The sequence below is a fragment of the Stegostoma tigrinum genome, chromosome 10 (genome assembly GCF_030684315.1).
Source record: "Stegostoma tigrinum isolate sSteTig4 chromosome 10, sSteTig4.hap1, whole genome shotgun sequence".
NCBI lineage: Eukaryota > Metazoa > Chordata > Chondrichthyes > Orectolobiformes > Stegostomatidae > Stegostoma > Stegostoma tigrinum.
Window position 1 is genome coordinate 51,470,419 of NC_081363.1, and position 23,695 is coordinate 51,494,113.

A 23,695-nucleotide genomic window follows, 5' to 3' on the forward strand; every position below is an offset into this window, starting at 1 on the left:
CTTTGGAGAGGGTTCAGAGGAGGTTTACCAGGATGCTGCCTGGACTGGAGGGCTTATCTTATGAAGAGAGGTTGACTGAGCTCGGTCTCTTTTCATTGGAGAAAAGGAGGAGGAGAGGGGACCTAATTGAGGTATACAAGATAATGAGAGGCATAGATAGAGTCGATAGCCAGAGACTATTTCCCAGGGCAGAAATGGCTAGCACGAGGGGTCATAGTTTTAAGCTGGTTGGTGGAAAGTATAGAGGGGATGTCAGAGGCAGGTTCTTTACGCAGAGAGTTGTGAGAGCATGGAATGCGTTGCCAGCAGCAGTTGTGGAAGCAAGGTCATTGGGGTCATTTAAGAGACTGCTGGACATGCATATGGTCACAGAAATTTGAGGGTGCATCCATGAGGATCAATGGTCGGCACAACATTGTGGGCTGAAGGGCCTGTTCTGTGCTGTACTGTTCTATGTTCTATGTTCTATGTTCTATGTTCTCCTGCATTTGATTGTTTAAGCGGATGCAGCTGAATAAAGGTAAAGTGCGTAGTCTGGCATGTAAATACTGATTTGATTAGGGTGTGTAGATGATACAGTATGTGTGAGGGAGGCTTTTTTGGATACTGTGCCATTGTGTTGCCAGAGAGGGGCAACATCAGATTGCCATAACCGGCGCATAGCAGCCTTTTAAAGATAGCCTGAGCCCAGGGATGCTGGTCTTTTGGTGGATGACAGCTGAGTGGTGAGTTTTTCTAGGAATGGAATGTGTTAAAAATGATTTGGATGTGAGGGATAATGTAGAGATGGTGGATAGTTAAGATGATGCACTGGTAAGATTGTGAGAAATATTACAGGGCCTTAATGGCAAGAATACCTTCAAAAAAACTTGTCATAGCTCTCAGTAAGAGTCACCCCATATCTCTATTTATAAAGCCCTGGAATTGGATTTCCTTTTAACCATACTCAACCTGCCCTGCCACCTTCCAACGCTGTGCAAATATACTGTAGGTCTGCAGGCCTGCACTCAAATTAGAATCGTGCTCCTTCTTTATATTTCTTGCCCTCCCTCTTCATACTAACATAATACTTCATACTTCTCTGAATTAGCTTTCAATAACATATGACCTCCATTCCGCCAACTTGTCTATGTCCTCTTGAAGTCCATGCCTAATTTCCTCAAAACTACTTTGTTTTGTAGCATAGGCAGATTTTAAAACTTTGCTCGGCATAACCAAGTCAAAAGTGTGTACCAACACTCAGGAAGACCAGGACTACAAGCAGACTTAAATAATAAGTGGCAAGTTAAATTTGCACTGCACAAGTTCTCAATTCCAGCCTCAAACGAGGGAGAATCTAACCAGCTACCCCTGATGTTTAATGGCAATAGCAATAACTAATAACTTAAACAGATTAATGACTTGAAAAGTATGAACACAAGATCAAGCCAGAATGGGTATTCTACAATGAGTAACTTGCCACCTGTCTTCTCAAAGCTTTCTAAGAATCCCCAATACACAAGTCAGCGCTGTGATGGAATGCTCACCATTGGCCTGGACACTTGAAACTCTGACAACACTCTTAGAATAGATAAGAACTTAATGAGCTAGTTTGACTGGCCTATCACGATCTTAAACATGCACCCACTCTCTCACCAGTTTGCAACTTTTGCAATGCAAACTATCTACAAGATGCATTACATGATGTGGCTAGGTTTTTGACAGCACCTCCCAAAGCCACAACTACTTTCATCAGGAAGGGCAACAAATAAGAAATAACAAATGGAAGCATAAAAAAGGGGGAAAAGTACACCTTTTTGCCCTTTGAGCCTAGTCTGCTATTCAACATGATCATTGCTAATCATCCAACTGAGTGAGTGTTCTGTTCCTCCTCCTCCTCCTCCTCCTCCTCCTCCCGCCCCCATATATAGAAGATAATGCTTAGTAACGTTGTAAGCTCCAAGGCCCCAATTAAGTATATATTGTCATTTGCTCCTTGTTACAGAGTTAGAATCCTGGGACATCTTACCCAACCACGCTCTGAGAATATTTTCATCTCACACTTTTCACAGTTCACAAAAGGAGCTCATTGTTGTCAATTAGGAGTAGGCAAGGAATAAGTAAATTTGTTCAAACAAGGATGAAAGATAAATTGCCTGCTCCGCCCTTTGCTTTAAATGAACAACAGCAATAATTTGGATTTGTGAAACATAATTAACATAATAGGATTAGCAGGTAGTGGACCACAAACAGAAAGGAAAAGTACAAAATGGGAGTTGATTCACAATTTGAAGATATTGAACTCTTTAATATTTAAGTCCAGAAGGTTGTAAAGTGCCTAGTCTGGACATGAGGTCGTGTCCTTCCTGTTTGTGCTGAGATTCACTGGAGCACTGCAACATACTGAGGACAGATCAGTCGGCACTTGAGCAGGATGCTGTGTTAAAGTGACTGGCTACTGGAAGGTCAGGGTCATGCTTGACCACAGACTGGAGGTGTTCTGCAAAGCAGTTACCCACTCTGGTTTCTCCAGTCTAGAGTAGACCACATTGGGTAAAGTGAATGCAGTAGACCTCATTGGAGGAGGTACACGTGAAAGGCTGCTTCACCTGGAAAGGCAGTTTAGGGATGAACTGGAGGGGGGCAGGTGTTGCACCTTCTGCGGTTACATGGGAAGGGACGTACTGGTGTTGCTGATCATGGAAGAATGGACTAAGATGTCCCAGAGTGAACAGTCCCTGTGAAGCGCAGGCATGGAGTGAGGGGGAAGATGTTTTTGTTAGTGACGTTCTGCTGGACTTGTCTGAAATGGTGGAGGATGATCTTTTGAGTGTGCAGCCTGGTGGAATGAAAATTAAGTCAAGGGGGGGCCTGATCATGCTGTTGTGAGTGATGGAAGCACCAAGGGTGATAGCTCAGATGCAGTTGAAGGCTCAGTCAGCCACAGTTGAGAAACCACTGCTATGGAAGAAGGAAGCCATGCCAGCAGTGCTGTGAAGTTAAACATGGAGTTAGAGGGCATAGCTCAAATACTAAAAGAATTGCTTCATAGTTGCTTTCATCAAGGAAGATGCAGCTGCTAACCACGTAGTGGAAGTGGAGGCAATCAAGAGACTGAAATGACTAAACATTAGTCAAGCAATGATTCTCTGTACTTAAAAGTTGATATGTCACTAGGACCAGAAGAAGATCATCTGAGGGTATGGTGGAAAGGTTTTGCAGAGGTAGTTAATTAATAATCTTCCAAACCTCCTTGGATAGGAAGTGGTGCCATATGACATGAGAATTTCAGATGTTTGACACTTTTTCAAAAAAAAAGAACAAATTGTTTTGCTAAATACAATTTTTAACCTATTGTGGGAAAGTTCTTCAAAATAATTGGGGGCTGAATTAACAGCCACTCAGACAAATGTGAATTAATTAATGAAAATCAGCACACCTTTTATATTGCAGAGACTAATTACTATGGCTACCTTGATTGTGAATTTTGAGGCAACAGAAGGTAGTTGAGGGTAATGCTAAAAGTGCCAAGGAAAATGATCATCAATCAATAGCAATGTTGAAGCTCCTGATATAAACTGGATGTCGGATTAGCAGTCTGATTGAGCAATAGTGGAGTAAGGGAGGAGGTGGTGAGGTAAAACTGTTAGCATACCCATAGAAGCTGTTGTACTTTTCAGATGATGTCTTGGGGCTAATGAGTTGATCAAAGGTAGGAGGGGCTAAAGATATGCCTTGGAGAACATCTGAGGCAGTGGTTAGATGAGTGGTAAGAGGAGTCATGGAGTAGTACAGTACAGAAACAGACTCTTCAATTCAACTCATCCATGCTGACCAGATATCTTAAAATAATTTAGCCCCTTTTGCCAGCATTTAGCCCATGTCCCTCTAAACGCTTCAATATTAAATATTCCTATCTAGATGCCTTTTAAATGTTGTAATTGTATCAGCCTCCTCCACTTCTTCCTTTTGGAAGCTCATTCCATACACACACCACCTTCTGCATGAAAAGGTTGCTCCTTGGGTTTCTTTTAAGTATTTCTCCTCTTATCGTTTGTCCTCGAGTTTTGGACTTGCCCAACCCAGGGAAAAAACCTTTGCTATTCACCCTATTCACGACTCTCATGATTTTACAAACCTCTATAAAGTCACCCTTCAGCCTCAGATGCTCCAGCAAAAATAGCCCCAAATTCTTGCTGTAGCTCAAACTCTCCAACTCCAGCAACATCCTTAAATCTTTTCTGAATCCTTTCAAGTTTCACATCTTCCTATAGCAGGGAGACTAGAATTACACATGGTTATGCCACTTTTGGAATACTAATGTACGGTTCAGCTGCATCATGACCTCCAAACTCTTATACTCAATGTTTTGACCGATAAAGTCAGAGTTATACAGCATGGAAACAGATCCTTAGGTACAACTAGTCCACGCTAACCACGTTCCCAAACTAAACTAGTCCCACATGCCTGTTCGGCCCAAATCTCCCTAAACCTTTCCTGTTCATGTACTTATCCAAATGTCTTTTAAATGTTGTAACTGTACCTGCATCCATCGCTTCCCCGGCAATTGATTCAACACATGACCCATGCTGTGTCTTTTTTTAAAATGTTGCCACCACACTTCCATGTCCTTTGGAAAACTTTGGCCCCCTGCACGCTGGCTAATTAGTTAAGTTCATAACTAGAGGAGTGCAATCCCAATCAGCTGATTGGCTGTTTTTTAAAAAACAGCCATTGAGGGAGAGTAGTGCAGACTAATGTGTCACTGGCCCCAAACAGGTTGTGAATTGGACTAGAGTGGATCGTATATTGGTCAGTGTTACTTCACTACTGCACTGGGATGTTGATTTAAAGTAGAACTTGAACCCTGAACCTTGTGATTCAGGGGCAAATGTGCTATTACCGAGCACAGCTTTTGCACTGAAACCTGGAACCTGAAATCTTTCAGATAATTAGAGTGGCAAGTGCAGACAATTAGTACCTGTTATTATATAGAACGTATGGCACAAACAAGCTATTTAGTTCAGTAGGTCTGTGTTGGGAATTCTAGTCCATGTTGGCCTCCATGCACCCTACTGTGATTCAATCCACAGTGGTCAAAAACACCTTCGACCATGTCTCTCGCATTTCCCACAATTCATCTCTCACACCCCTCCCCGCAACAACAACCTAAACAGAATCCCTCTCGTCCTTGCGTACCACCCTGCAACCTCCAGATCCAATGCATCATCCTCCAACACTTCCGCTGTCTGCAATCTGACCCAACTACTAAAGACATTTTTCCCTCCCCACCCTTATCTGCCTTCTGGAGGGACCACACGCTCCATGAATCCCTTGTCCCCCTCCAGCCCCAGCACTTTTTCCCTGCAACTGCAGGAAGTGCTATACTTGCGCCTACACCTACCCCCCCACCCCCATCCTAGGCCCCGGGAAGACCTTCCACATCAAACAGATGTTCACCTGCAGATCTGCTATTGTGGTATACTGTATCTGCTGTTCCCGATGTGGCCGCCTCTACGTCGGGGAAACCAAACGGGGGCTTGGAGACTGCTTTGTGGAACACCTACGCTTGATTCGCGACAAATGACTGCACCTCCCAGTCGCCAACCATTTCAACTCCCCCTCACACTCCTTGGACGACATGTCTATCCTGGGCCTCCTGCAGTGCCACAATGATGCCACCCCAAGGTTGCAGGAGCAGCGCCTTGTATTTCGCTTGGGAACTCTGCAGCACAATGGTATCAATGTGGACTTCACAAGCTTCAAAATCTTCCCTGCTCGTCCCTGCCTCCCTACCGGCCTTCCTCCCACCTATCCACTCCTCCCATCTCAACCTCCACCCCCACTTCCTACCTACCAGCCTCACCCTGCCTCCTTGACCTGTCTGTCCACTCTGGACTGACCTATCCCCTCCCTAACTCACCACCTACATTCACCTCTACTGGTCCCATCCCTGCCTCTTTTGACCTGTCTGTTTCATCTCCACCTATCTTCTCCTCTATTCATCTTCTATCGGCCTTTCTCCCCCCCCCCCCCCCCACCCCACTTATTTCAGAACCCCTTTCCCCTCCCCCCATTTCTGAAGAAGGGTATAGGCCCGAAACGTCAACTTTCCTGCTCCTCTGCTTGGCCTGCTGTGTTCCTCCAGGTCTACACCTTGTTATCTAAGAGAGCCTTGTTTCTGTCTTTCTCACATACTTTGCTAGTCTGTCCATGCTCCTTGCCCCAGCTGTTCGCCTCCCTAAGCATGCTTTGGATAAGATCATTGTCCTGAATTCCTCCTTGAATTTAATTGTAGATATCTTCTATTTATGACTCCCTAGTTTTGCACTCCCTCCACAAGTGCAAACGTCCTTCTTGTAGCATGCTACTTTTTCCTGTGTCAAATATGTTTACAAGCTGTATGTTTCACTACCTGCATTGTGATGGGAGGAGTTCCAGCTTCCACCTTTCTGAAAAGGGTATTGTCACCACTAATTTATCAGTTTTCTTCTGCATAGAAATCTATGGCATATGAAATGCACCATGGTGTTCTGAAAAAAATTAAATATTGCTTATGTAAGAATGTATACAAAAAATCCCAGTTTCGTAGACTGTACAGAAGAAAGCCATTCGGCCCATTGTGTACATGCTGGTCAACGAAATCTTGACTACATTTTCCTGCTTTTGGCCCTGTAGACTTGAGACAATACAAGTGAATATCTAAATATTTCTTAAGTATTGAGAGTTTTTGACTAAACCACTCTTTCAGGCAGTGAGGTCCAGATTCCTGCGACTCTATGGGTGAAAACTTTTTTTTCAACTCCTGTTAGCCTTCTACCTCTGGCTTAAACCTGAGCCCCTGGTTATTGATCTCTCTACTAGTGGAGCAAGTGCCACCTTATCCAACTCTCAGCATATCTCTCAATCTTGGATACCTCCATCAGGTCCTGTATCAAGCTTTGTTGCTCCAAAGAAAACAATCTCACCCTGTCTAATCTTTCCTCTTAGCTCAGATGTTTCAGTCCAGGTAGTCTCCTGGTAAATCTCCTGTGCGCCCTTACTAGTGTAATCGCGTCCTTTGTATAACACAGTGAACAGATCACTCTGAGCATCGACTTTCATGTAAATGTAGCAAAATGATTTCCAATTAAGATTAAAACTTGTGGAACCAGATTAGCAAACTAAAGTTGCAGGTATGATTGAAATTTCAGGTTTTGTAGAATTTGCCTTTATGGCAGCTCATAATTTCTAGTAGATGCAGTCATTGAGTTTTGCAGTTCGTGTACTTTGCATAAATTCTTCAAAATATTTTAGGTTTTCAACTTAAATTGTTTTCACCATCCAGAAGGTGAAGATAGACCTTTCCAGAAAATAAATTGAACAGTCCTTTATCAAGCCTGCTGAGTACCAGGTTTATTGCTTATTTTTAATGTCTGAGATTCTCTAATGAATAGCTGAATATTTGTGGTAATTTCAAATTGCTCTATTTCTTTGGCATCTGTCACAAACAGCACACTTGTGTACAATATACTGTTGCATTCCTGCCTCTGTTGTGTTTGACATTGCACTTACTAGCTCTTTACCAGAACCACATGGGCTGGAAACAAGTAGGATAAATTGCTGACGTTGGATATGAGCTCTGGTTAATGATTGGGCTACTTCAGCCAATGTTGTAACTTTTGGTATGGGCAGCATGCAGCGTGCTTGTCATGTCCTGCTGGGATACAAAGATTAAGCATCTCAAGAGTTTAAAACTCATGTACGTAATGTAAACCGGTGATAGTTGCAAACAATATATGAGACCAAAGGCACATGGCAGTTGTAATTTAATGTAGAAATGTAGGAGGTAATTTTGATAGGAAAAGTAAAAGGTGATGTAAACCAAATGACACCGTTTCAAAGGGGATATAAGAACAAAGACTCTGGATGTTCATATGGACCAATGTGCTGTATAGCTTTTTTAATGTATATGGCATTCTTCTCTTTACACAAAAGAATGTGAATTGCAAAAGCGTGGAGGTTGTGATAAATCTTTACAAATCATTTTAATTCAGAAGTTGAACAAAACTCTGGAAAGCTCTGATCTGACACCCTCCCTAGAGAGAGAGAGAGAGAGAGTTAGCATGACAAGTCCAACGTGACTCTTCTTTGAAATAGTTAAGCTGTTATATTACTGGTGGACTTAGCTGGAATATTGTGCCCACTCCTAGGCATTTCACTTCAGGAAGCACACTGTGGTCTTGGAGAAGTTGCAGTGCAGACTTATCAGAATGATACCAGGAATGATGGAATTCCGTTTTGTGAAGAGACTGTAGAATCTCAAAGCTTTCTACATGCAGAGTAGAAGGCTGTGGGGGGAATTAACAGAATGATTCAAACTTGTAAAGTGCTTTGATAGAATGAATATGGCCAGACTGTTTCTATTAACAGGGTTGCCAATAAGCAGAGGATACAGATTTAATATAATTGGCAAAAGAAAAGGAAGTTTTTTTTTACAGTTCTGATTTGGCACAGATTACTTAAAAGGGTGTTGGAAGTAGATTCAGTAGTAATTTTGGAAAAGGAGTTGGAACTATAAAGTCCTAAAAGGAAACATTTGTAGAGCAATGGAGAAGGAGCAGGGGGTAGACCTGCTCTTGTATTCTGTGTTGCTTGTGGTTAATCTGGAATTTTTGTTCTGCTTTTTGAAGTTGTTGAACAAATTGGAATGAAAGCACTTCATTTTCAAAGGGAAAAATAGCTCTTTACAAATACCTACCAGCCAATAAGATTGAAAATATTTATTTAAATGCAGTCCTTTGTTATGAAATATACCATAGCATTTAAGTACGGGTTGGTTCTGAAAGGTTTGCATATGTATCATAGAACACGTTTTATGGAAATCGCTGTCCTGTTGTCTGATTTAATTTAATTTCCATTTTTTTGCATTGGTCCAGTCTATTTTTCTATCCTGTAAGTCCTTAATAGGCATGATAATTCAACAGTACCTGGGCTTTTGGCTGAGCTATCCTATGTACCTCATTCGTTAATCATAGCTTCACGCTTCGCACAGGCAACAGGGGACAGTGTAACAACTTGATTGGAAGAGTGAAATGTATTGCAGTGTGGTGTTATAGTTTGGCCCTGTCCACTTTTAAAATCAGTTTTTATTCTCCAACATGTGCCATGGTCAAATATATTTTAGAACCAGAACTGCGTGCGTTTAATCTATTCCTAAACTCGTAAAATTAAGCTAATGACCGGAAATTGTACTGGTAATGGCCCACTGTGGCATACCAGCTGGATTGTCCTTCTTGGAAGGAAGTGCTAGGTGGTATGGCAAATGTCAGGAAACTGATTTGAGCAAATTGTACGAAGTTGAAATCATGATCCCATTCCACACACAGCACAAGTAAGCTTTTACCTATGCACAGCTTTTACAGTTTTATTTTAAGCTGTATGGTTAGTGTTCGTGCATCAGTTCAGATTTTTAACTTCTGTGAAAACTGATGGATTTCAAGTTGCTGTTTTACACCTCACCTAAATGATGCTGTAGTAAGTGCCTTTCAGTGTGTGCACGTGACCCCTTTCATTGTGAGAAAATAATTAAATATTTGAAGTGCATAATGGAGTTTAAAATTTAATGAAATTCACTTAATTTTAAAAAAAAGCTTTCAGTGATTAGTACCATATGGAAATTGAATTGAAAGCAAGAATCCATTTTAAAATTTTGGGTGAACCTTTCCAGCACATCTACCGAGGTAAGCTTTTAACGTATATCAGTGCCAGATCGCTTACTATTGTACAGTTGGATAGTTTTAAGTTTTTTTTCCTTTAGCTTTATTCTTGATGCACAAGCAAGTGCAATATTGACAATAAAGTTGCCACAAACTCAGGCTATTTAGTGTATATTAAGAGTCTAGTTAGAAACTTGTTTACACCCTCCTAAAATTTTTGTTATTAACAAATTAACACCATCTCTGTTAGTCATGACACTTTTTTTGGAAGATTCTTTATTGTGGATTTATTTTTTTTAATCTGAAACAGAAGACCTCTTTCAAGTGATTTGTAAAAGCGTTTGAGTAATGGATTATGAACTACATGTGGTTTACAATTGCGGACAGTTTTTGTATTCCTGTTTGACGTACATGAGAGTAAACCGGTTGATGTGGCATATATGGATTTCAGCAAGGCGTTCGATAAGGTTCCCCACAATAGGCTATTGTACAAAATGGGGAGGAATGGAATTGTGGGAGATGTAGCAGTTTGGATTGGAAATTAGCTTGCTGAAAGAAGACAGAGGGTGGTAGTTGATGGGAAATGTTCATCCTGGAGACTAGTTACTAGTGGTGTACCGCAAGGGTTGGTGTTGGGTCTACTGCTCTTTGTCATTTTTATAAATGACCTGGATGAGGGCGTAGAAGGATGGATTAGTAAATTTGCAGACGACACTAAGGTCGGTGGAGTTGTGGATAGTGACAAAGGATGCTGTAGGTTGCAGAGAGACATAGATAAGCTGCAGAGTTGGGCTGAGAGGTAGCAAATGGAGTTTAATGCAGACAAGTGTGAGGTGATGCACTTTGGTAGGAGTAACCGGAAGGCAAAGTACTGGGCTAATGGTAAGATTCTTAGCAGTGTAGATGAGCAGAGAGATCTCGGTGTCCATGTGCACAGATCCTTGAAAGTTGCCACCCAGGTTGACGGGGCAGTTAAGGTGGCATACAGTGTTTTAGCTTTTATTAATAGAGGGATCGAGTTCCAGAACCAAGAGATTATGGTGAAGCTGTACAAAACTCTGGTGCGGCTGCACTTGGAGTATTGTGTACAGTTCTGGTCACCGCATTATAAGAAGGATGTGGAAGCTTTGGAAAGGGTGCAGAGGAGATTTACTAGGATGTTGCCTGGTATGGAAAGAAGGTCTTACAAGGAAAGGCTGAGGGACTTGAGGCTGTTTTCATTAGAGAGAAGAAGGTTGAGAGGTGACTTAATTGAAACATATAAAATAATCAGAGGGTTAGATAGGGTGGATAGGGAGAGCCTTTTTCCTAGGATGGTGACGGCGAGCACAAGGGGGCACAGCTTTAAATTGAGGGGTGAAAGATATAGGACAGATGTCAGAGGTAGTTTCTTTACTCAGTAGTAAGGAAATGGAACGCTTTGCCTGCAACGGTAGTAGATTCGCCAACTTTAGGTACATTTAAGTTGTCATTGGACAAGCATATGGGCGTACTTGGAATAGTGTAGGTTAGATGGGCTTGAGATCGGTATGACAGGTCGGCACAACATCGAGGGCCAAAGGGCCTGTACTGTGCTGTAATGTTCTATGTTCTCTAACATTGCTTTACGTTGACAGAAGCTGGCTTGCCACTTTATAGGAATCTCCTTGCACCTTAATCACTTCTCTTTCATCAAATCAACTTTATGCTGCCACATCTGACTGCCATTAGTCAGCTGAGTGGAGACAGCTGGTTACAGTTTAAAATGTGAGCAAAATAAAGCAGTAGTTCTTTCAAGCTTCCATGAATTGGGGATCTTTGTAATATAGTCCAGATCAAGGGTCCTTTTTCTTTTAAGATGAAGGGAAAGGATTAAAGAACTCCAAGTCATTGCCAATTGTTAGTGGTCACACAAACCAGAAAGTAACCTGAGGAAAGTACAATTTCACAACTAAATCAAGTACTCACCTCTCCTGTAAAATGTTTGTAATATGAATCTTGAAATTTTATTGATGGTTTTTATCATGAAGTTCACATCCCAGGATTAAATTGCCTGAATCCAGAGAAAGTAAAAATTTGTGGAGGGTGCGAAAGGTCTGTTAGAATATTGAAACTGAGACAGTGTGCAACATTTGGGCTAACAAGTTTATTGTATATTTTACCTTGTACAATCCTTTTTTAAATTAGTGTTTTACTTGACTCTTTGCAAATTTAGTACAAAAATTAAATTGGAACGTTTAAATGATGTTCTAAAAGGTTTGATTAGTTTTGGATGCCCGTATTTTGTACAAATAGAATCTTTAATACTCAGTTAACCTGATTATAACGTTTAGTCAATATGCTGAATAATTCACTTGTATGTGCTTGATATAATTTGCTATACTCTGGTTAGCAGCTTGAATTCAGATGGTTCTTCTGAAAATGTTTTTGCAGAGTTTGACTTCGAGTATTTCTTATTTTTACATGACTTCTCACTATTTATTTGAAGGATTGTAGAGTAGACATGCCTAGATGTTGATTATGGTCCAATATTTGATTGAGAGAATGATGGTGGAATATTTGACCCGGTTTCACAGCTTGAGTTGATCTTTTTTTTTGTTTAATAATCTTCCTGGAACATGATCAGGAATTATATAAAATTAAACTCCGATCACCAAAAGTATTATACGGTATATCAAAGTAGGTATCTATATATCAACTGACGCTGGAGAAATAAACTATATTCCTAATATCGGCAAGTACTGTATATGGGTTTTATATGTCCAAACTGATGTGGGAATTTTCTGAAGGCCAAGAAAAAGGCTGGGATCTCTGTAATTTTCGAATCCTTGTAGCAAGGAAAAAGCTATTTTGCCCACAGAGTGTGCACCAACCTGCTGAAGAGTATCCCACCTAAATCTCATTCCCTGCAACCCTGCATTTACCACAGCTAAATCACCTAGCCTACACATCCTGGACACCAAGGAGAATTTATATGGCCAGTCCACCTAACTGGCACATCTTTGGATTGCGGGGAAAAAACCCAGAGCATCTATAGTAAACCCACACAGACACTGGAAGGATGTGCAAACTCAACAGAGTTATCCAAGGGTGGAATCGAACCTGGGTCCCTGATGCTATAAGGCAGCAGTGTTAGCCACTGAGCCACCGTGATTCCCAACCATTCATAGATAGCTCCCAATGCTTGCATTATCATTTTAGATTGGATTCCTTCCTGTTGGAAGGGATTTTTTTTTCCTTTTTTTGGAAGTAGATTATCAATCTAAAATCCAATTACAAGTATTCAAGAATGGAACCCGAGAACAATGTTGGATTGATCTGCGAAACTTTACAACATTATGATGATGAAATGGTCCTTCGGTTGTGGAGCAGTTTCTTAAAAGGGTCCAGTGGCTCCATATGTGGGGAGATGAAAAATGGCAAGGGACTTGAATATGGGCTAGTTTTCTATAAACATAGATTTCTCATAAAGCTGCATCTATTTTAGTTGAAGTACTTTAATTGGTTCTTAATGTTCTTGTTCCAACTGGAAATATGTTGCATAAACATAAAAAAAGATTTTAAGTAATAAGGCTAAAATTATCCAGATTAAATATGCAATGTGAATACAATTAAGGAAATTAATTTTAAATTCCCTTTTCAGCTGCTGAAGTTTGTCCCTGAGAAAAGTGATGTTGATCTGCTAGAGGAGCACAAGCATGAAATTGAGCGCATGGCAAAAGCAGATAGGTTCTTGTATGAAATGAGCAGGTATGAACATTAGAACACTGATATAAGCAGAAATCTCTTGACAAAATTTGGTAGAGAGCTCAAAGTAGTCATTGAAGAAATTAGAGATAAAACATCCCTGATATATAGAATTAATGGAAGAAAGGAGTTTGAAGAGACTGAAGAGGACCAAAAATTCCAGAAAACGGTCAGTGTGACCTTGGAGAGATTAAGTTATAATTTATTGCTTCATTAATTAGGTTTATATTAGTGGGACACGTTTTTATTTAAACAGTATTCATAGTAGAGTTTAAACTAGTTGGGAAGTAATTAGTAGTCTCGGGGAGAATTGTTGGTTTGTTTGTAATTTTGTTAATTTGTTCATTGGGTTAAATAAATAAATTGTTGCTTGTTACCTGTAAAGTGGAGATCAGGGATTTTCTTTCTTTTAACCACTCATTAAATAGATTATGAGTGGGAAGACTAGTTTCTCAGGGTGTTTAGGGGATAATTTATTAGGGGGGAGCCCCTACTCCTGTCATAACAGATTAGGGCTTATGTCTGAGTTTAATTATCAGAGGGCTTTGGCCATTCCCTGTCGTAAAATTAATTATGGAAATGAACTGCAGGACACTTTTGTGGACGTTGTAGGGTGGTTGAATATTAATTCTTCTGGACAAAAAAAAATAAGAAACATAGGGAAATATGAGTTGTTGTGTTGTAATAATAATCTTTTTAATAAGCCATAACATGCTTGTAATAATAATTACAATTACACAAAGACTTTCCAAGGGGTTGGGTTTCCTGAAACTGACTATTGTCAGAAACAGAATATTTTTGTATTTGGAAGCTAGTTGACTGTAGTTTACTCGATAGTGTTATCGACTGAAAGTTAGGGGATCAGTTAGCTCACTTGAGTGGACAGCTGGTTTGTGATGCAGATTGCCAACATTGGGGGTTCAATTCTGTCACTGGCTGAGGTCACCATTAAATGTCTTACTGCCTTAAAGTATCACAGCCATGTTTATCTAATGAGACAGCAGTGTTTTGGTCATCTAGGACTGTGGCAACTTTCCTTTCGCTAGACTGAAAGGTTACAAATGCATTGCTGTGCTAACTTGATAATGTTTGGAGACTTCCAATGCTTTTCAACTAAATTAAGGAATTGACTTCAATAAAAAGAAGTGGAAAAAGTTGTTGTGTGAAGTGCGCAGCAACTGATTGGTCAGCTGTTATAAAAGCTTTCAGCTCCCCCCAGCCTTCCCCTTTCCTTTCTCCTTCCTGTTGAAATCAATAGAAAGGGAATTGGGGTTGGGTGCATAATGACTGATTGGTTGATTGACTGATTTGTTTATCTGATGACCGAGCTAAAGTTGAATTTCACTGCCAAAGAGACAAGTGGATGTAACAGATCAGCATGTGTGCTTGCGTATGTGTTAGAGAGAGACAGTTACAGGCCTCAGCCTTAAAACATATTGTTTTGGGATGTCTTACCCTAATGTTAAAATGTCTTTGTTAGAAAGTATACATTTTCTACTGGAATGACCTGTTTGAACTATTTAATGATAGCAATTTTCAGACAGAATTCCTGCTGTCAGACACTGCAATCATGTTCACGTGGATTGTTTTTATTTTCACTAGAATTCCTCACTACCAGCAAAGATTACAGTCCCTCTATTTCAAGAAGAAATTTGCTGAAAGAGTGGCTGAAATTAAACCCAAAGTTGAAGGTATAACTTTTGCTGTTAACAGTCTTGCTTGCTTTAGTGTTTCTGGCCTTGTCAGCATTCAAACTAGATAAGATAAACAGCATTACTTAAGAATAACCAATGGAAAATTGTCTTAATTTTCTTCAATTGACTTCACTTGTCTTGTTTCACAATATGCCTAGTTATGTGCTAAAACATTTCCAATAAGTTTTAATAGTAAATAATTTCACAGAATCACAATTGTTACAGCATAGAAGGAGACATTGGTCTATAATCACTGTGCTGGCTCACACAAGGCATATTTCACCTCCACACTGTTTTTTGTCTTTTCTTAGAAGCCCTTCATTTTCTTCCCTTTTTTTAGTTAATTCAATTCCCTCTCGAATACCCTCATTGAACTTAGCTCTGTCTGTCTCTATCTGTCTCTCTCTCTTTCTGTTTCTGTCTACTATCTGTGTCTCTGTCTGTCACCCTCCTGCCCTCGCCCAAGCAGTTCTATACACTTGGGCATATCCTTTTCCCTCATGTCACCATTACTTCTGTCAGTTACCTTTTTATATTTGTACCTTCAGGTTCTTGTTCCTTCTATCATTGTAATTTTGAGCTCATCTATCAAATCTGCTCCAACCTTCTCCATGGAAAGAATTCACAACCCCTCTCATCTACGTAACTGAAGCTCCTAATTCTTGGAGCTATTCTGCAGAAACATTTTATACTTACTTTTGTTCCTAAAGTGCAACCCCCAGAATTAGACATGGCACTTCATTTGAGGCTACGCTAATGTTCTGTTGAGGTTTGACATAAATTTATTGCTTTTGTATTCTGTACCCTGAGCAATAAGGCCTGACAACTTTCTCAACCAGCCCTGCCTGCTTCAATGATTTAACTCTTACACATTCCCATCTGTCTGCTCTCAATTCAGAATTGCACTCTTTGGCTTGTATTCTCTGTGCATTCTTCCTATCAAAATAAATTACTTTTCTTCATTAAGTATAATCGATCATTTGTCCTCCCATTCCAGCAACCTATATTCTTGAGAAGGTCTGCATGGTTTATAATGCTTCACATATAATCCACAAATTGTGATATTGTACTATGTGCACTAAGAAAGAACAACCCTAATACTTACCCTGGGTAACTTCACTGTGAACCTTACCCCATTCTGAAAATGACTCGTTGTTATCTTTTGTCATTCAATCAATTTCCTATCCACGTTACTACAGCAAACTCTCCAGTGTATCACCTTAGTAGCACTCGATGAAAATCCACTTTCTCTCTATTGCATCAAGATTATTTGAGCAGAGTTGAATGTGGACCTACACATGTAGGAAGTTAAATTGGTCACTGGAACTTAAAATAACTAGGTAATTTACTGTTTACAACTTTATAGGAAAATTTCATTGGATGAGCAATAGATTAAAGCTTTAAAAAAATGTTTGTTAAAGAAGTACTTGGCTAGTATCTTTTACTCTTTGATTACAAATGGAATTGTAGTGCAACCACCCTGCCATTAAAACCAAGTAATTTTTGCCTGTGTCATCACCAAATGAAATCACCTTTTAAATCTGACAGCAGTACCTTTTTTTTTCTCCTTTAAAACGGAAACCAAAGAGAAACTAAACATGGATTTGAATCTGGTCTTCCTGGTTTAGAGGTAGGGGGACTGGCAATGCATCACAGGAGTTTCAAGACTATCAATAACAGATTTTAATTATAGATGCTTTTTAATTATATGGAGATGTTGTGACATGCTTCTGGAAACTCGAACACCCTGGCTCGTTACTTTGAGCATGTGAGCCTGTCTCATTATCAGTGGTAAAGCATAGACCATGAGAGAGCCTAAATATGAATAGACGCTTGTATAACGTTTTTAAAAAAAGTATAACTTATTGTGTGATACAATCAACAATGGACACCAGTAACATGAACTAGTTTGGCATGATTGCAATTTACCCAGGGCCAGGTTAGTCATGTTTGGCTCCATTGAGACCTCCTGAAAGATCAATGACAGTCTCTCCATCCAGAGACTCTGATATAAGGTAGGGTGGAGCTAATGCAGCTTCCACTTTTTCTAAACCATTGCGTGTGATTGTTATGTAAAGTAGATTGGATTATTAATAATTTGATAATGTAACAGAACTATCTGGGTCAACCTAATTCAAGGATTGCTTTGTTTTTCTCATGAGTACAACTACCATTTTTCAAAATGTACATAATCAACATTTTTGATTAGATGTATTCTTTAATCAACATTTAATGTAATTATTGTGAAGCTTATCGAATAGCTTTTGTTTTGGAGGTTGGAAAGTATTCTCTTTTTCCAACAAGTTCCTTTTTCTGTCAATTTTCATGCAGTCTGGAATAGATTTAATCTTTTTAGCAAAACCATAAGTGTTATTGCGCTGATTGACTTGTGAAGCATTATCTTGTGTTTTTAAGGTGGTATTAGAACATGTTTTGAGCTGCTTTTGAATTTTGATACTTCAAATTTTTAGACCACTTCATTTTGAATATTTTGTAGCTGTGCGTAGAATATGGTAAACTCAGGCTCAGTTTCAGTAAAATGACCTTATTTTATTTTTGTTTTTTCAGCTCTTCTTTTGAGTTCCAAGGAAGTTCTAGAAAGCAAAAATCTGTTGCAGCTACTGGAGGTGGTTTTAGCTTTTGGCAATTACATGAACAAGGGACAAAGAGGCAATGCTTATGGTTTCAAACTCTCTAGTCTCAACAAAATCGCAGACACAAAATCTAGTATTGAGAAGTAAGACATTAATGACATTGCTCATTCAAAATCAGATTGTTACTGTTTTGTCAACTTTAGATGTAGCACTTTATTATTACATTATCTAGACAGAACAAAAATCTTTGATATACTGTGTTATATTTGTTGGCTATAGAGGCTGCACCAAAAGTTTGGCGGGGCGGGGGAAGACTTTGAGCAGTGCTTTCCAAACATTCCCCACTGTGACCCCCTTTCAAAGCTTGCAAACTATTTGCCCTCTTAGTGAGATTTGACAGCATGAGGAGAGGGGTAGCAGGGTGTTGTGGAAAGAGCAAGTGTGATAAAGGACCTCTAGGAGAGGTGGGCAGGCTTATGAATATGGAGGTCAATCTGTTGGAGCAGGTATTAACTGCTACAACTCAGTTCCTCAGTGGCAATTGCTGCTTAGGAGCTTGAACCCAAAACTTCTAGCGTGCGGCACCATTTTTGACTCTGCTGTAGACTGATCATGACTGATCTGATTGTAAACTCAAATTGATATTCCTTACAACAGGTGATAATCTTTCAGCCCCTTGCTAACAAGAACCTTATCTACTTCTGGATTAGCAATATTCAAGTACTCTGCTTCTACCAGATTTTCAGGAAGAGAATTCCAAGTATTCATGCCCCTCTAAGGGAAAATATTTTGCCTAACCTAAAACACCTTCTCTACATCTACCCTAAAGACCCCTCAAGATCTTGTGTTTCAATCAAGTCACTTACTGTTTTTAAGCCTAGCCTGTTCAACCTTCCATAAGACCAGGAGAGATAGGAGCAGAATTAGGCAATTTGGCCCACCAAGTCTTTCCTCACAACTTGCCCATTGCAGGTATAGTCTGCTAGCCTCCGTTATGCCTCTAAGACATTTGCATCCTTAAATAGGGTGACCAGTACTATGTCTAATGCTCCAGATGTAATTTCACCTTAATGATTGAAGCGTAAGCTCCCTACTTGATTAAATTCTGGGTTTTTTTGAATGATAACATTCTGTTAGCTTATTTAGTTGCTGTACTTGTCCTCATGCATGAAGCATAAAATAACATCGTATTCCTCCACATCTCAGAGCTCTGCAGACTTTCACCATTTAGATAACATGCTTTTATTTTATTCTCCTGCCAAAATGGATAGTTTTACGTTCTCCCATATTATACTCTACTTGCCACATTGTTGCCACAGACATAACGTGTTAAGAAGTTTTTGGAACCTTATTGTTCCCTCTTTTATCACTTGTTTTATTGCTTATCCTTATTCAGTCAGCAGATTGGCTGACAATCTTTTGTCCCATCATCATAAGTAATTTGTATAAACTGTAAAATGTTGATGACACAGCATCAATTCTTGTACCATGCCTCTAGTCACATATGGCCAACTTGCAAGGACCATTTCTGTATACTTTGCGCTTCCTGTTAGCCAACCACTTTTCTATCTATGCCAATATGCTATCCCCTACACCACGAGCTATTTTCCACCATTATCTTTGAGAGACCTTATCAAGTACCCTTTGGAAATGAAAAGGAACTGATTTAAATTAGCATTGATAATTACACCAGAAGGAAGTACACCATTTATTTGAAACACTTGCTCATTTGGTAAATACAGTAGAGGAATTGTTTGAAACAATTTACTTCATCCAAATTGAGAAGAATTGAAAAGATTTTTAGCCATTTGTGACTGTTGATCCCATACAACTTGTAAGGATCTCTCTTTGATTCTGTAGATTTTTTCTTGCTTTGTGTTTTTTGATTGCTTAAAATAATTAATGTTATTAATTTTTTTAAGGAACATTACCCTTTTGCACTATTTGATTACAATTTTGGAGAAGAAATACCCAAAAGTGGTGAACATACATGGTGACTTGCATAGCATTCCTGATGCAGCCAAAGTAAAGTAAGTTTTCACGATGTGTGGCTGTATAACTAGAGATGTTTATCCAATGCCGCCTTTGTAAAATCAGAAGTCATTTAATAAAATTCAGTAATGGTTGCACCATCATCTACTTCAGTTAAATTTAAAGAATGGGTATTATAGGTATTATAGTCATTGTGTGATTTTCAGAACCCTCTTCATTTTTTCTCCTGATATATCAAGCTGTTAACAAAACGACAGAAATTGTGCCCTCTTCTGAGTGCTAGTGACAGCATGGCATCAATTTTTTTTGTTACTCTTCCTTCCATGTTACTTAAAAGATAAATGTTCTGGGCAACATTATTTTCATTCTGCAGTGTCATGTCAGGCAAATAACCATCTAAAATATTACAATCTCTTGTGCAAGTGAAAACACATTACCTGCTTTTCTCTATTTTCGACGTGCATTTCTCATGACAAAGTGCCTTTTTTTTTTGAAAGATAAAAGAACAAAAGCAATTTCTTTATCTGAATTCTGTCTTCAGTAGCATAATTACATTTTGTTGCCTATCTCTAGTTTCCCTCAAGAATGTGATGGTAAGTTGCTGCCTTGAACTACTGCTCTCCATATGGTGAAGATGTTTCAGTGGTGGTGTTATATGTAGAGTTTAAACATTTTGACCCATTTTAGAATGATGCATGGTTTGGAGGGAAGTCATTAGATGGTGATGTTTTTGTACACTTGCTATCATCTTTCTAGGTGGGAGAGGCTATGACCTCTGGCAATGCTGATGGAGTAATGTGGAGTTGAGTTGACATGAAGATTGAATGAATGTGCCTTAGAGCAATTAACTTTGCCGAACTTCATAAGTGATGAATCAAGCTACAGCTCATTGACTTGCTGAAGCATTGAGAGTTCTTGACTAATTTTAAAGCTGATTTTCATTCCAAAATTGGCTTTCAAAGTGCTTCTCGCTAAACTTGTGGAGTGGGCATTTTGCTTGTAATTTAAAATAAGATTTAGTTTTAATAATTGAGAAGATGTTCGCTAAAACATGTCCATTGATCAGAGTTGTGTATTTTTTTAAAAGTTTGATTGAGCTGGAAAAAGAATTCAGTAGTCTCAGAAATGGCTTGAAGGCTGTGGAGAATGTAAGTATTCCTTGTATTTTTTTTTGTTTTGATCCTTGTTGGATTGTTTTCTTAAGTATCCAAAGGAAATCAGGGTGGGAAACTGTGATGGTCATTTGTGTATCCCATTTCCCATAACATCAGACATACTTCCTTCCTCACTACACTACACATGTGCCTATTCCTTCCTGTATTGTATACTTATATTTGTACCAGAACAGCCTGATTTCTCTCTGTTAAATGCACGTTTTATTGAGCTTGTTAGTTAACATTTGCACAAAGTACCAGTGCAATGGTGGTTCTGAAACTTCAAGGTAACCAGGAGTCATAGATTGGCTTTTCAGCTACAGGACACAACATTGACCAATATTCTCATTTTTTTTAAATTTGGCTTTCCTGTGTAATTCTATTGTTACAGGCATTTAAAAAGCTGGAAGCCAGATGCACAGGAAAAACTTTGTAGGATTATTTTTAGGAGTGGCTTACCCTTCTTTGTTTACTTGAACTATCTTTTAGAATACAGTGAGTTGTAATAAGATAAACCATCTAACTGTGTTCAGAGAGGTTAGAGTTATTTAAATTTGTGAAATATTAAATCATTGCTATTTTACTGAAGCTTGAAAGCATCATGTTGTGACAAAGGAATCTGAATGTAACTTTAGATCATAAAAGGGAAACAATACAATTTGGATTTCAATTGTGAAATAACAGGGTGTGGAGCTGGATGAACACAGGCCAAGCAACATCAGAGGAGCAGGAAGGCTGACGTTTCAGGCCTAGAACCCTCCTTCAGAAATGGGGGAGGGAAAGGGAGGTGGGGGGGAGGCGATTGGAGGATGGTTAGAGGAGAAGTTGATAGATGGAGAGGAGACAGACAGGTCAAAGAGGTGGGGATGGAGCCAGCAGAAGTGTGAGTAGGTAGGGAGGAGATAGGTCAGCCCAGAAATGGACAGGTCAAGGGGGCGGGATGAGGTTAGTAGGTAGGAAATGAGGGTGGGGCTTGAAGTGGGAGGAGGGGATAGGTGGGAGGAAGGACAGGTTAGGGAGCTGGGAACAAGCTGGGCTGGTTTTGGGATGCCGTAGGGGGAGGGGAAATTTTGAAGCTGGTGAAGTCTACATTGATACCATTAGGCTGCAGGGTTCCCAAGTGGAATATGAGATACTGTTCCTGCAACCTTCGGGTAGCATTGTTGTGGCACTGCAGGAGGCCCAGGATGGACATGTCGTCTGAAGAATGGGAGGGGGAGTTGAAATGATTCGCGACTGGGAGGTGTGGTTGCTTAGTGCCAACTGAGCGTAGGTGTTCTGCAAAGCGATCCCCAAGCCTCCGTTTGGTTTCCCCGATGTAGAGGAAGCCACAACGGGAACAGCAGATACAGTATACTACATTGGCAGATGTGCAGGTGAACATCTGCTTGATGTGGAAAGTCTTCTTGGGACCTGGGATGGGGGTGAGGGGAGAGGTGTAGGGGTAGGTGTAGCACTTCCTGTGGTTACAGGGAAAAGTGCCAGGTGTGGGGCTGGAGGGGAGTGTGGAGCGGACAAGGGAGTCCCTCCAGAAGGCAGATGAGTGTGGGGAGGGAAAAATGTCATAGGTGCTGGGGTCAGATTGGTGGAAGTGTCGGAGGATGATGCATTGGATTTGGAGGTTGGTGGGGTGGTACACGAGGGTGAGGGAGATTCTGTTTTGATTGTTGTTGCAGGGAGGGGGTTTGAGGGATGAGTTACGGAAAATGCGGGAGACGTGGTCGAGGGCATTCTTGACCGCTGAGGAGAGGGAAGTTATGGTCCTTGAAAAGTGAGGACATCTGAGATGTATGGGAGTGGAATGCCTCATCCTGGGAGCAGATGCAGCGGAGGCGAAGGAATTTGGAATAGGGGATGTCATTTTTGCAGGAAGGTGGGTGGGAGGAGGTGTATTCTAGGTAGCTGTGGGAGCTGGTGGGCTTGAAATGAATATCGGTTTCTAGGTGGTTGCCAGAGATGGAGACAGAGGGGTCCAGGAAGGGGAGAGGGAGATATTAGAGATGGTCCAGGTGAACTTGAGATTGGAGTGGAAGGTGTTGAAGTGGATGAACTGTTCAAGCTCCTCCATGGGAACACGAGGCGGCACCGATACCGTCATCGATATAACAGAGGAAGAGGTGGGGTTCAGAGCCAGTGTAGCTACGGAAGAGGGATTGTTCCACATAACCTACAAAGAGGCAGGCATAGCTTGGGCCCATGCGGGTACCCATGGCCACCCCATTTTGTCTGTTGGAAGTGGGAGGAATTGAAAGAGAAGTTGTTGAGGGTGAGGACAAGTTTGGCGAGTCTCGGCCCGAAACATCAGCCTTCCTGCTCTGATGCTGCTTGGCCTGCTGTGTTCATCCAGTTCTACACCTTGTTATCTCAGATTCGCCTGCATCTGTAGTTCCTACTATCTCTGGATTTCAATTATGGTACCTTTAAAAGGATCTTTGACTTAAGTTATTAAAATAAGTCCATGTCAATTGTGTAGAGAATTGTCTTTGCAAAAGTGGAAATTAGCATGTTGAGATGAGTGACTTTTTAGTAATGAGCTTTTTCTTGATCTTTGTGCTATTCCTATTTATTCTTTCTTCTTTCATGCTTTGAAGAAGGGTTGGAGAGAACCACAAAAACTGGCACATAGGAAATATTTCATACTGTGTTTAAATTGTGAAAGTTTTAAGAGATTTTGAAATCCCTTGTTTAGCACTCCTAATATATTCCTAAAACAATTGTACCAAACAAATCACTTTCCCGTGATAACAATGTAATAAAACTGGATCGTATTTCTGTACTGTAATTGGCTGCCTTGAGTGTACCTGGTTCATGCATCCATTTACTCAGACCAAGATGAGAATTCTTAATTACTTTTTACT

At 40.1% G+C, this 23,695-nt stretch overlaps 1 protein-coding gene across 1 annotated transcript in view; it reads left to right on the forward strand.

Moving 5' to 3' along the window:
* daam1a (dishevelled associated activator of morphogenesis 1a) overlaps positions 1-23,695 on the forward strand; it is a 203,855-nt gene that overhangs the window by 168,769 nt on the left and 11,391 nt on the right. The window contains exons 20-24 of the mRNA XM_048537719.1: positions 13,300-13,406; positions 15,006-15,094; positions 17,666-17,834; positions 19,614-19,721; positions 20,771-20,831. Coding sequence (XP_048393676.1) covers positions 13,300-13,406; positions 15,006-15,094; positions 17,666-17,834; positions 19,614-19,721; positions 20,771-20,831 — 534 coding nt within the window. The remainder of the gene's footprint in view (positions 1-13,299; positions 13,407-15,005; positions 15,095-17,665; positions 17,835-19,613; positions 19,722-20,770; positions 20,832-23,695) is intronic.